This window comes from Physella acuta, unplaced genomic scaffold, assembly GCF_028476545.2.
Source record: "Physella acuta isolate Inbredline_101_S28 unplaced genomic scaffold, ASM2847654v3 ptg000398l, whole genome shotgun sequence".
NCBI classification, from domain to species: Eukaryota; Metazoa; Mollusca; class Gastropoda; family Physidae; genus Physella; species Physella acuta.
Genome location: NW_026731917.1, coordinates 713,927 through 726,967, shown reverse-complemented (window position 1 = coordinate 726,967; position 13,041 = coordinate 713,927). Strand labels below are relative to the sequence as shown.

At 34.2% G+C, this 13,041-nt stretch overlaps 2 protein-coding genes across 4 annotated transcripts; one reads left to right on the top strand and one right to left on the bottom strand.

The window, feature by feature from the left end:
* Positions 1 to 162: 162 nt before the first annotated feature.
* LOC131942278 (U5 small nuclear ribonucleoprotein 40 kDa protein) lies at positions 163 to 5,724 on the top strand. Its single transcript, XM_059302056.1, has 9 exons — positions 163 to 314; positions 2,743 to 2,872; positions 3,336 to 3,429; positions 3,552 to 3,717; positions 4,074 to 4,196; positions 4,524 to 4,644; positions 5,156 to 5,238; positions 5,337 to 5,502; positions 5,609 to 5,724. Exons 1-9 carry the CDS (start codon positions 198 to 200, stop codon positions 5,656 to 5,658), a joined length of 1,050 nt encoding a protein of 349 aa, XP_059158039.1. The 5' UTR covers positions 163 to 197; the 3' UTR covers positions 5,659 to 5,724.
* LOC131942277 (zinc finger matrin-type protein 1) lies at positions 5,717 to 12,367 on the bottom strand. 3 transcript variants are annotated; one of them, XM_059302053.1, is made up of 9 exons: positions 12,308 to 12,367; positions 9,198 to 9,423; positions 8,919 to 8,983; positions 8,621 to 8,801; positions 8,265 to 8,412; positions 7,874 to 7,928; positions 6,936 to 7,065; positions 6,381 to 6,821; positions 5,717 to 5,936 (listed from the first exon to the last, which is right to left on the bottom strand). In XM_059302053.1, exons 2-9 carry the CDS (start codon positions 9,388 to 9,390, stop codon positions 5,878 to 5,880), a joined length of 1,272 nt encoding a protein of 423 aa, XP_059158036.1. In that variant the 5' UTR covers positions 9,391 to 9,423; positions 12,308 to 12,367; the 3' UTR covers positions 5,717 to 5,877. The 3 variants fall into 3 exon arrangements, with proteins under 3 accessions (XP_059158036.1, XP_059158038.1, XP_059158035.1); XM_059302055.1 differs by having other exon boundaries at positions 8,265 to 8,409; positions 12,303 to 12,326; XM_059302052.1 differs by having other exon boundaries at positions 12,303 to 12,324.
* Positions 12,368 to 13,041: the final 674 nt, after the last annotated feature.

Below are 13,041 nucleotides of genomic sequence, written 5' to 3'. Positions count from 1 at the left end.
TATATATATATATAGGCCTATATATATATATATATATAGGCCTATATATATAATATTGTAATTTAAAATGCTATGTAATGATTGTTTACTTGTTTCGTTTACTTCTTTATACCGTTTTGTATTTGAAAAGCTACAGGCAGTAATTTATTTCCGGTTGTAGACTTTTGTTTAGAAGTTTATTTTCTCTCTAAGTAAAAATGGCCACCATGGAGCTAAAACGAAAAGCTATGGATAGTGCTGTTGTACCATTTAAAAAGCCAAGGCAAGATTTAGTTCCAATAGGATCCCACCATTTAGGAGCCGTTGTTCAGTCAGTGAGTACATTATCGATCAGCGATTTTTAGACATATTATTAATAATACCACCATATCATATTCCGATCCAATGATGATCACCAGACCACTCCAGACCAGGCAGTGGCAGGCAGTTACCGGCTAACTCTGAAGAAAACAGTCAGGAAGAAACATTACATTAGTTACAAAACTACCAGCAATAATATCCCCATCCTGCTGATGTTGACACAACAGATAATGTTAAACAGGATACTGTGTGATTGGAAGAATTTTATAAGATATTCAGTAGGCCGTTCGATTCACAGCTTCCGGGTTTGTTGTTTTGAAGCCATCTCACGGCTCATGCGCTTACCAAAAATGGCGACCAGTTTCGCTTTCACTAATGGGTAGAGGGATAAAACTAATGATTACGAAGCCATCGTTAATTTTAGAAATCGGAACTATCCGTTTCTATTTAAGTCTATTAATTAAGAATTGTCGGATCTACTTTTGGCCTAATTTCTTTGTTTGTCTCGCAAGCGGCGCCTTAGTGAAAGTAGCTCTATATAATTCTCATCTTTCGAATCAAATAACTCTAAAATACCCCGTGTATAATAAACCAAACTATGTGTATATGAAACTTGAAAGTATCAATTTTACACACATTACAATTAACTGGTAATAACTTATGGTCGGAATGAGATGTGGTCCGTTCAAGTAATAATGCCATTTTATTATAATCTTTTTTGGTGAACACGAGGCGCGGGAAAATGTGTGCCGCGCAAGAATCCAATCATTTGGCTAGGTTTATGACTGTTTTTTTATGTCACACCTAAAAATAGAATGTTTACGCTTTCTTCATTGATGATCGTTTTTATTATTTTTTAAACTGAAATAGATTTTAGGTTTTGTAGCTTGGTATACTTACCCTTTATCAATTTTAAAAGCATAGCATGCTGATTGTGAACAAATAGTCATAAGACACAGAAATAAAAAGTTACATGCGATGTGCCACACCCGGGTCACACCCCCTCAAGAAAACACGTGTTTATTAAGCTGTTTATCTCACTTTACAACAGTAATTAAAATTAATTGTCAAATTTTTATTACTTATTGGGTAATATTAAGCACATGTTTACTAATAGTTAAAAAAGAAACATAAGTAAATTCTGTTTTAATGAAGGTCACGGGTCAAGTTTTTTTTCCTTCTTTCAAGTTCAGTGGAGGGTGCCACAGGCTGACCTGACTTTGGAATTTTTTTCAGTAATAATGACTTTGCACAGAAAGTTAAAATATGCTAAATTAGCTTAGTTTACTAGTATTCTAGCTATTATTAATACATTTTTAATGAAAAAAATCATTCTGTAATTCTCATCAAAAAGCCTAATATTCAGATTTGTAAGAAAAAAAGTCGGTACTCAATCGTTTTAGGAGGTAGATCCACGTAAAATCAGCAGAGGCTAGTTATAGTAATGTGATAAAAAGATGACTCGTTAAATTTAGTTTTAGTAATTATTTCATATTTTTAGGAGGGTTTTTTTTTATTATGATGTTTAGATCTAGAATCTAGAAAGTTACAAAAATGTTTCAAAGTTTCACTCATGTACCTGTTTTTAAACAATTTTTAGGCCTATTAAAATTTTTCAGTAATAAATTAATCCAGCGATGTCTTCATCAGATGCAACCAAGCACTTTAGCAGTCATCTTGTTTAAGATTTTTTTGTGGTAAAATTATAGTTAGAGATTCAGGGGAAACTACTCTTAATTTACAGATGGCGGCTATTTGTATAGCAAATCTTGCTAGCACTGCTGTTTGTGAGCAGGATTATTTTCTGGCCATTATTTAGCGATTTCTTTATTATTCAGTTATTTACTATATTTGACACAAATATATTACAATAGGCCTATACTTTTATTAAAGCAACTTTTAATGAGGAAACTTTTTTCACATTACTAGCCGTAGCCAATTTTACACCTAAAACGGTAGATTACCAAAAAGTCTATAGAGTGAATAGTGAATGAATGTATTATTGTGTCCAGATTGATGTTGATGATAATACTATTAGTCTAACTAGTAGAGATGCAGATGAGACCATGACTTCATGTAGTGAATGTGATATTGAAGGGTTTATGAAAGGGATGTGTAAAGGGTAAAATCATGAAGTATTGTGTGTGATCACTTCAGTAAAATAATGATTAGGATGTATAGTGTGTGATATCGTCAACAGGTTAATAAAAACTATAATACCATATTTATTTATAATTCCTATAAACTGTAAAGGCTTTTTTAACTTAAATAATGATAGTTTCCATTCACATTGTAATTATATTGTAATTTAAAATAATAACAAAAGAAGAAGAAAATTAATGTTATTATCTTGTTGAAAATAATATTCTGTAAAATTTAAATCTAAATAATTTGTTAAAAAAAAAGATTTTTTTATGTCATGTGGTTTTCTATATATTTTAGGGTCCTCCTAGAGCATCAAACTTACTGGCACCAATCATGCTTTTGACTGGTCATGAAGGCGATATATTTTGTTGTAAATTTTCACCTGATGGACAGTTGCTTGCATCTGCAGGATTCGATAGACTAATCTGTACGTTAATTTTTTCTTCAAAACTCTTTATACACAAATACTTATGTCTTCTCTTAATATATTTTAGTATTAACTTGAGCAAAGTATAACAGGTAGACATTTAAAACTTTAGCATCAACATGTTTTTAAAAATAAAAAGATACCCTTAGTTGTGGTTGTGAAAGTTTCGTTAAAATTATAAATAATTGTTTGGTATGTGCATATAAGTCTTTTACAATAAGAGATTGGTTGCCCCAATACTGTTAATTATCTGCATTTGATATATCATCACATTAATTCCTTGTACAAGTCCAGTACTAAAAATTTACCATTTAAAAAACAGAATTAGCATCTTTATTATTAAAATTACAAAATGTTTACAAAACTTGCATTAGTAATTAAAAAATAATATTTTCTGCAGGTTCCTGATAAGACAGACTGATGTTACTTATGGTTTTATTTGATAATATATTTTGTGTTTCAGATTTTTGGACTGTGTATGGAGAGTGTGAAAATTTTGCTATGTTGAAAGGTCATACAGGGGCTGTTATGGATCTGAGTTTTTCTACAGATGGCAGGTGTGATTTAGCAACGTTTCTTACCATATTTATCACACTCTGGTTTTTTAAATGTTTAGTTTTTCCTTAAACAACTTGGTGTTTCATGTTTATAAATTTAATATTTTTTGTCTGTTCTGTAGCATGATTTTCTCAGCATCAACTGATAAAACTGTTGCAGTTTGGGATATTGAATCAGGTGATAGGTTGAGGAAACTGAAAGGCCATCAAACTTTTGTTAATGCTATAAATCCAGCACGCAGAGGTCCTCAGCTGTTGTGCACTGGCAGTGATGATGGCACTGTTAAGGTATGCCATTTAAGAATTTTTTTTAAACATGCTGAAAAATAATTGTCTCCAAAGAATGATGGAACACTTGAGTAGACTCATAAATTTAATGTTGTCTACTAATGCAACAACCAGCATATTTTATTTTTATATATTTAAGAATTTAAACAATGATTGAGAGTTGTAATTTTAAGGCTTTCTTAGTATTACATTTTAAGTCAACTTGCCTTAAATTTTTTTACAATTTTTTTTTTTTACAAATGTATGTATTGTGAGGTTGATGTCTTGACCAGCTCAGCACTATACAATGACTGCTTATAATTAACATTAAAGAAATATTTAAATAATTCTTAAGCTGAAGTCTTGTTCTTTTTTAGACATGGGATGCTCGCAAGAAAGGAACTATCAACACATTTCAGTGCACTTACCAAGTTACAGCAGTCACATTTAATGACACAGCCGAGCAAATCATCTCAGGAGGAATTGACAATGAATTAAAGGTCATTTTCAGCATTTAATTAATTTTAATTAGTGCCGTTGATGTGGGATGGAGTGGTCTAGCGATAGAGAGCTGGACTGCTAACCTGTAAGTCTGGAGTTGGAATCCAGGTTCAAGTCAGTAGACTGTTAGGGAAAGTAAAGGCGGCTGGGCATAGTGCTGACCACACTATCTCTTCATATGCCGAGGTCACAAAAAATAAGTGAACTCTACTTCACTTGCCCTATAGACCGTCAGGTTTGAAAAGGGAACTTTACTACAGTTGATACATTTAAAATTTTAAAAGTAAATGTCAAGCTTTATTTCTGAATCCAATTTTTTTTCATAGGTTTGGGACTTGCGCAAAAATGCAGTTTTATACAAAATGAGAGGGCATTCAGACACAGTGACTGGGCTAGAACTTAGTCCTGAAGGATCCTATTTGTTATCAAATTCTATGGACAATACTTGTAAGTTGTTTTATATCAGTTAATAGTTCTTTTATTCAGACTGGTAACAGAGGATGTGTATCCATTCAGTAATCTTTTAATGTTTTACTTAAGAAATATTCTATTCCCATTCAACACCCTGTTCATACACTTTCATTTGCTCATTGTCTTAAAATCTAACCTGCGAATGCACACTTCTTTCAAACATTAAAAAAAGAACATTAAAGCAAAGATGAGAATTATATTTTACATTTTAATAATAGAAATAAAAAACTGTATAGACAATACCGTTTAAAATCAACTTATGTTTAAAATGAGAATAAACACACCCAATTCCAAATTGAGTTCTCATGTAATAAAAACAAATGAAAAGATATACTTCAAATAGTTACAATAAGTTATAATCTGCCAGCAGTCTTGAGCTGTGTAGCTGGACATACAATAGCATCAAGCTAGTACACTACAATCGCATTTGCACCTTTACAGTTCACATATTTATAAAAATTCATATTCCCTATTTTCTGTTTTAAAGTGAGAATTTGGGATGTGAGACCATACGCTCCTCAAGAAAGATGTGTAAAAATTATGTCTGGTCATCAGCATACATTTGAAAAGGTAGGTAGTTTTAACAGTAAAACATGTAGTTAGAAAGTGTAAAAGCAAGTGTAGACATCAAACTATCACATTATCAATTGGTTATCCTTTGTTGACAGAATTTGTTAAGGTGTGCCTGGTCACCAGATGGCAGTCGTGTGGCAGCTGGGTCAGGTGACAGATTTGTTTACGTTTGGGACACTACATCACGTAGGGTCGTGTACAAGCTTCCAGGTCATGCAGGTTCAGTCAATGAGGTTGATTTCCACCCCAATGAATCAATAAGTAAGTTATTGTGTTGGTCTCAACAAACAGAATTACATCACAATGTATTAGGTATAAGTATAGACATTTAAAGAAAATTATCTCTTAAATATTGTTTTCTCTGCAGTTTCATCTTGTTCAAGTGATAAAAAGATTTACCTTGGAGAATTGGACTGATTTTGTATCTCAATATTTTTGTATCAATTTCAACACATTCATTTTGTAAATAAATGTCATTCTCTACTCAAGTCTTATTTAAATTTTTTGAACAAAAAAAAAAGGAAACAAAGCAATTTTTAAAAAAAGCAGGATAGAAGAAAAAAAATAACAATAGTATACTTAACAATTTGAATGTCTCTTATTTTGTAGTGGTTCATTTGTTTCTTCACTAAGAACTTAATATCCCATTGAATAATTATAAATAGGTGCTGGTTGTTCAACATTTGTGCTAACAGCTGAAATCAAAGTCATACATTTAGTACTAGTTAAAACAAATATTCAATCTCCTTGGATTGTCAGTATGGTAGTGTTATGAATATTTTTAGGAACCAAAGTGTAGTAAATTTGTGTAACTGATTGGCATCTTCTCTATTATAATCCTGGATGTTCCTCAGAATTTCTCAATTTGTGGTCAGGCAGATTTAAATTGAGACTATTTGAAGGGATAGTGTGCCCAGCTGCCTTAACATCCATAAGTCAGATACCCATTAAGGTGGGCGGACTTGTAGGGTGTCCTAAAGACTAGAGTCTGAGGTCCAAATTAAAAGACTGGTTAGCAGTCTAGCACTGTACAACCCAGCCATGCCATCTTATAACAGTTCTAAACAAACAAAAAAATGGGACTCTACCTAAACTGAGAAAATGCCAGTCAGTTTTACTTAACATTGACACCTACATACCTGCATTATCATCTTCAGCCTGTGAGCCCATGATAAAAGAAGAGCTCAAACCAGGAAATCGTCTGTAATAGTTTGTACTTTGTCCATAGTTGGAATCTTGACCAAAGCTGTTTTTCTGTCCATAGTTGGAATTCTGTCCAAAGTTGGCCGTCTGTCCATAGCTGGGGTTCTGTCCAAAGTTGGCTGGCTGTCCATAGCTGGAAGTCTGACCAAAGCTGGCATTCTGTCCATAGTTGATGTTCTGTCCATAGCTGGCATTCTGGCTGTAGTCGTCTGTACCCTGGCTGTAGCTGGCATTCTGTGTTTGGTAGTCTGCATAGAAGCCTGTTGGGTTTGCTGTCACTGCTGTGTTCTGTACTGCTGGTTTTGAAGGTGGATTGGGTTTAAATTTTTTCTTGGGTTGAGGCTCAATACCAAGTACTTTGTTTCTGTGTTTGCTGCCTGTAAAAAATATTCTCTGAGTTAATACTCTTTAGGCATATGCTTACTAAAAGCAACAACAAAAAATACCACTAAAGAAAACATACTATTTAAGTATACAAGGCAGTGAATTACCTTTGAGATGAGCCTGCAATTGAGCATCAGAATTGACACTTACACCACAAGTGTAACACTTGAACAACTGGGTGGTGGGCTGGGCTGACTGGACCTCAGGTGGTGCACCATCTGCAGAGGCCTGGGCAAACTTGGAGAAAAAATACATGCTTATTACAAAAAAAAAAGGACTGTGTGTATAGGCATGTCTGCCCTTTGATCAGTAAAAACTCATTAAAAAAAAGGAAACTTATGCATGGTTGCAATGGTGCTAAACCAAAAATAACATTAAATTAAAACAAAAAATTTTACACATTAACAATTCACAGTAAATCTGTATAGGTGCATGTATATAGTATTTGGTATGTTATAACTAGAACTTAGCCTAAACTACTTAAAACATTTATGATACGTAATTTGTTTGTATTGAACATTCTGAGTTACTTTCACTACAACTAATGCAATTATGTCATTGTTTGATGTGGCATAAGTAAATTTTAAAAATTAGCATGCCCACTCCAGGTGACTAAAAGTAGGGAAGAGAGTTTGCTGGAGATTCTGTAGAAAAGTTGTGCTAATGTCTGAGTGCACAGTTGGTGATGGGGGAGACCCAATTAGGACCTGAATTATAGAACACCTGGTGCAAACCAACACAGTAACAAACTGAATGTTCTTGTCACTTCATGTATTAGCGGTCTGTAGAGAATCAATGTTTAAGAACCACATGTATACAAAAAATACTAAAATTTTATTTTTAGACTTATCATTGGTTTATTTATTAAATGAGCAAGCCCTACAAGTCATAGTGCCATGAAAAAGAGAATTATCAGGGTTGGGTAATCAAATATTCACTGAGTGTATTTAAGTATTTAAGCTAGCCTAACTACCTATGGTCCTGTCAGCAATTGTTAAGACCACATAGGTATTTCACTAATGAAGTTGTATGGTGTTGAACTTACCTGGTACTGGTATCCACCCGGCTGCTGAGTTACAGGTAAACCTGTCCCATCAGTTCTACCTAGTGACAGAAAAAAAAACAGTTACTCATGTTTCCTTTCAGGTACACACACACAGGTAACAATCACTCAACTACTTAAGTATTGGCAAACTTTGATCAGGTATTCCACAGGTCTGGGACATTAACACCCCCCCCCCCCTCCCCCATTACTCAAAAAACCCTAACCCACGCTCAAGAATCCTGACCCTAATACCAACCCTAAACCTATATCTAACCCAACTTATCCTGAAGTTATTCGTATCACACCTATCTTTAATACATCTAACATGATGGGGGGGGGGGGAGGTAGAAATGTCCTGTACTAGACACACAAGTCTCAATCATTCAATGACTTGCCTAAAGTATTGGCAAGCTTTGATTTTCTCTCATGTTTGGATCCAGCATAATGAGCATCAGCAATTAAGGGAGATGACAAAATTATATTACAAATATCGCAGAATTCTTCTTGTTTTCTTTTCACACCAGTGTTAAGCTTTCCTGCTAGAAAAATAAAATATTTGACAACTCTTAAACAATGTGCATCCTGTAATATATTTTAAAATCAAAATATTCTATTGTTTTTATATATATATAAATTAAAAGTAGGAGCTGCCTACAACTATTGCATTTCCCTACAGACATAAAGCAGTCACTAATCTACTGGGAAGTAATAACAAACAGTTTGTCCATATAATATTTTCTGCAGTACCTGTCCTAAGATTGACCATCTTCTTATGCTTGCTCCCATTAAAATGCATATCTGCCTGTGACTTGGATGAGAGGCGTACAACACAGACAGCACAAAAACTTTCTTCATTCTTTTTCTCTTTGACTTCTTTTTTCACCTTTTTCTTCTCTCCTGATGTGGAGCCATTATCTTCTTCTGTCACCTAAAAAAATGGATTATGTATTATTAGTAACCTTACAATTTAAATCATGTTTTGAGTAAAACAAGAAAAATATTTTTAGCATCTATCTACATTTTTTTTATAATCAAATATTCCTACCGGCGCAGAAGATTCTGTTGATTCACTGGGAGCTTTGGGCTGTTCTGTAGAGACCGTCTCTGTTTCTAAATTTAAAAATTGCTAGTTAAGTAAGTCAGGTTAAGGAAACAAGCTTTATTTATAAACAGACCACTACAAATATTAGAGAAATTTTTTAAATAGCGTGTTGTATTTTAAATTCGTCATTATTTTCTTTACATAATACAATGACATGGTTACAGTGCAAGTAAATTAGTTCAATTTTTCACTTAAAAAAAAACCTCTACTGGTTTTAAATACCTGTGGTTGCCACAGCAACTGTATCAGCACTGCTGGTCACATTTCCTGTTTCTGCACTGCTAGTGACAGTTGGTGGCTGTGCAGCTTTAGCCACTTTCCTTGCGTGCGCCTTTCCTAGCAGATGCATCGAGTACTGATCAGCTGAGTTGGTGTATATCATACACACTTTACAGTAATTTGAGTTGGTCTCCATCACAATCACTTACTAACATTCAATTTGAAAAACCTGCGAAGATATTTTTGAGATTATAATTGTGAGTAATATAAAGACAACATCTTATCGCTAGTCTACAATTATATTTTAGTTGTTAGGATCATTATTGATAAATGTTGTAAAGTATTGTTGTAGAGGTTAACTATTTAATAGTTAGCACAATTACTAAATAAATTCTGATAATCATCAACTTCTCCAAGAAGTTGGTGCCAAGATACAGGGCAGATGAAGTAGAGTGTATCTGTTTCAATGACCTAGGCATACAATGGGATTGTGAGGTCAATACTGTGTCCAATCACCATTGTTTCCAGGTCCCTAATGTGAGTCAGTTACTCATCAGAGCTGGTTGGACCCAGGAACATCATACATCGAGACCGAGTCCAAAAATCAAGTCTTTTTTGGGTTAATAGTCATAAGCTTTACAATTTGACCAAGCCGTCCCTTAAATTCTGGTAATGGATTAGCATAATTATTTTCTTCAACAGTAACTATTTTGACTAGTTGATGTTTAAAATTTAAAAAGTTTATTTGATGTTTTTTGTGTTCATTTTATCTAAATACTTTCTTATAATACTGATTACAGTGAATCTGTTGTGCCCACTGAAAATAGACTCGACTGAGTTTGACGAGACACCTAAGGTTTTTAAAATATTTAATGGAACATTCAAGAGATTTCAAATGATTGAAATTAGGATTCAATGAGTGACTAAAGGTTTTAGTCACTAAAACTTCTAACTAGATTCTCTGGTGTCCGATAATTGGATAATAAACAATCTTCTTTAAAAGGAGTTAGGACTGGTAGTTAACTGAATACACATATATAGCTTGCTAATGTCAATCATTGAAATTAGTAAGGAATATCATATGAATATGTGTAATATTGAATTTATTGACAATGTGCCCTTTCCCTAACAGTAACAGAACACTAACCTCAGTAACCTGCCTAACATTAGGACAGAACAAGTAAGTAGTAGTACTAGAGTAAATTACGATTTGCGAACACACACAGCAAAAAAAATCGTAAGTCACGACGTGTCCCGATTTCAATCGGGTCTCATTCCGTAACTATTTGTCATAGAAAAAAAAAGTACCCCAATACTCCGCAACCATTCTACTGTAATAATGTTTCTTTATGTATTCCTACACATAGAATCTGAGACATTCTTCAATTTCTTGGTTTAGTAACTTACATGCTATTGAACATTTTGTTGCTCTGTTCTTCAAAATCTTACAAGTTTTCGAAAACCTTTACAAGTCATCGAACAAAGCACATTCATTATGTTCATTTAGATTAATTTTAATTTAGAATAATTTAAAGTCAATTGAATGAATAAAAATATATATTATATGCATTTATATTGTGTTTTTGATTGTTTGTGCAGTAATTTTAATAGTTAAAACGTTTTTCCCACACTCCCAAAGCCCGCCACATTCAGCCACTGTCTTACATATAGATCTAGATTCTATGTCAAAGTTCACTGCTAAGCAAGCCAAGTCACATCATCCCCCCCCCCCCCCCCCCTTCCATTTTCAGTGACCACCACATCTTGACTTTATTTTGACCCTTTCCCTTCAACAACCAGCCCCTTTTACGATGCAGTCTTTTTTCTAAATACCAATTTACCAACTAACTAAACCAACGACCACTCAGCCTCCTTATCCGTCTCCATTATTGGGCTAATGATTTACTTTACGTATTCATCTTGTATTTTTACTTTATAGAATTAGATCACTAGATAGATTCTAGATCTAGTTTAGGTTTAAACTCTAAATTCCTATTTAATAACATTTTTTAGTGTTGCCGTTCCCTCCAAGGTAAGAGCTCAAAAAGGCCAAATAAGTGAGCGAACACCCCTTTTTTATTTTACAAGTAGAAAAAAACCCATTAACTTTGACATTTATGATGTTCCATACATAAATAGAAGCTATTTATAGTGTAACCTTTTAGCTAAGCATTGATTGGTTCAAGTTTTGCTAAGTCCAACCCTAGGTCACTTCATCCGGCTGGTGTAAAAATAGAAATGTGCGTACCAAGCAACGTTGAAAAAAAATCTAAAAATAAATCTTGAGAGAGAAAACTGAAGTACTTGACATGGAAGTGTTCATAAATACAGTTTAAGTGCAGGGCCATGGTTTCGCATGAGACATGCTAATTAAAGTTTCTATGAGCCGAAAACCGACGAAGTGTTTGCTGCAGTGTAGGCTATGTGTTCGCAAATCGTAATTTACTCTAAGTACTAAGAAGTACACACACTAGATCACTAGATCTAGCTAGCTAGTCCTACCATGAGACTACCCATACGCTTACCCCTAATTTCTAGCCATAAAATTTAGTCATGGTTTTCAACCTAATACTAAATACATCTATTTTCGGAAGAGACTAATAAAATATTATCGGAAATCGGTATCCCCAATAAAAAAATAACCAAAATAAGAGAAAGAAAATAGTGGAAAAAAAGGCCGATGCTAGCCGGAAAAAAGATAGCAAATTATTGAAATTAAGCATGCACAATGGAGAGAAACTACGACTTGCCATCGCGGCCGTGTTTTCGATGGTACTGCGCATGCGTGTGTTTACAGCTGCAGAACCCTAGCCCTTACCCCAACCCTAATGATCTAATCCTATCCCTATCCTTAACCCTAGCAATAAATGGAGACCTTGGGGAGAAAAATCTTTTTTCGAGTAGTCACTTCGAAAAAAAAAATTAATAAACGACGACAAACTCAAACTGTCACTCACGAATGTTTAACTTGCATCTAGAACAAAAACAAACAAACTAATCTAGATCTAAAGTCTTCTGCTTTAAGAACTTGGTATTCTGTAGTTAAAACAATAAATAGCTGAGTAAATTAAACAATGAATTAATTTAAAAGAAAATTAACTAAGGAACCTGACTTGTTTTATGCAGTCGTTTGGAACCAAGAGTTACGGTTTTGTAAACGAAGAGTAGTGCCTCTTTTCCGGTGTAACTGTAATATTGATCATGCAATCACTTTTAAAAAAAGTCTTCGTTTAAAAAATACCGACGGATACAAAAATTTAAATTTGTGTCTCAAAGCTTTAACTTTAAGGTTTCCTCGGCAAATTATTGTACAAATTTAGAGCCGTATTAACGTATAAGAGGTATAGTGCAGTGCAAACAATAAAAATAATACAAGTAGACAATATTACAATGTTTTTCTTTTTCGTAAAAAGGGGTCATCCATAAATGACATGACGCTTTTTGACGATTTTTACCTCCCCCCTCCAGAGTTTCTTCCACGCATCTCCCCCCCCCCCCGAAGAAAGTCTACTGCCCCCCCCCCCCCGAACGAGATGGAATTTATATAGTAAAAATATACTTTTACTAGTGTCCGCAAAAAAATTGGACCGCCCCCCCCCCCCCCCGAAATATTAGGTGCCCCCCTCCCCCGGAGAAATAAGTCTGGAAGAAACACTGCCCTCCTCCCCTCCGCCACACATTCTCACAAAAAGCCAGATTCCCCCCCCCCCCCTAAAATGACGTCACCCCTCCGCCTGCAACCCCCCCCCCCCCCCCCATCCTTTAAAAATTGCAGTTGAATTTTTCTTTAAACATTTATATTTTTCCAAAATCTTGTCTGAACTCTGTCAACATAGAGTATTTAATC

Excerpts from the sequence above, each read along its gene's own strand:
- LOC131942278 (XM_059302056.1), top strand. The coding sequence starts at position 198 with ATGGCCACCATGGAGCTAAAACGAAAAGCTATGGATAGTGCTGTTGTA. Across the intron at positions 3,718-4,073 it reads GTGATGATGGCACTGTTAAG|ACATGGGATGCTCGCAAGAA; the intron begins GTATGCCATTTA and ends GTTCTTTTTTAG. Across the intron at positions 5,239-5,336 it reads ATCAGCATACATTTGAAAAG|AATTTGTTAAGGTGTGCCTG; the intron begins GTAGGTAGTTTT and ends CTTTGTTGACAG.
- LOC131942277 (XM_059302053.1), bottom strand. The coding sequence starts at position 9,390 with ATGGAGACCAACTCAAATTACTGTAAAGTGTGTATGATATACACCAAC. Across the intron at positions 8,984-9,197 it reads AGTTGCTGTGGCAACCACAG|AAACAGAGACGGTCTCTACA; the intron begins GTATTTAAAACC and ends TTTTAAATTTAG. Across the intron at positions 5,937-6,380 it reads GGCTGAAGATGATAATGCAG|CTGTTAGCACAAATGTTGAA; the intron begins GTATGTAGGTGT and ends CTTTGATTTCAG.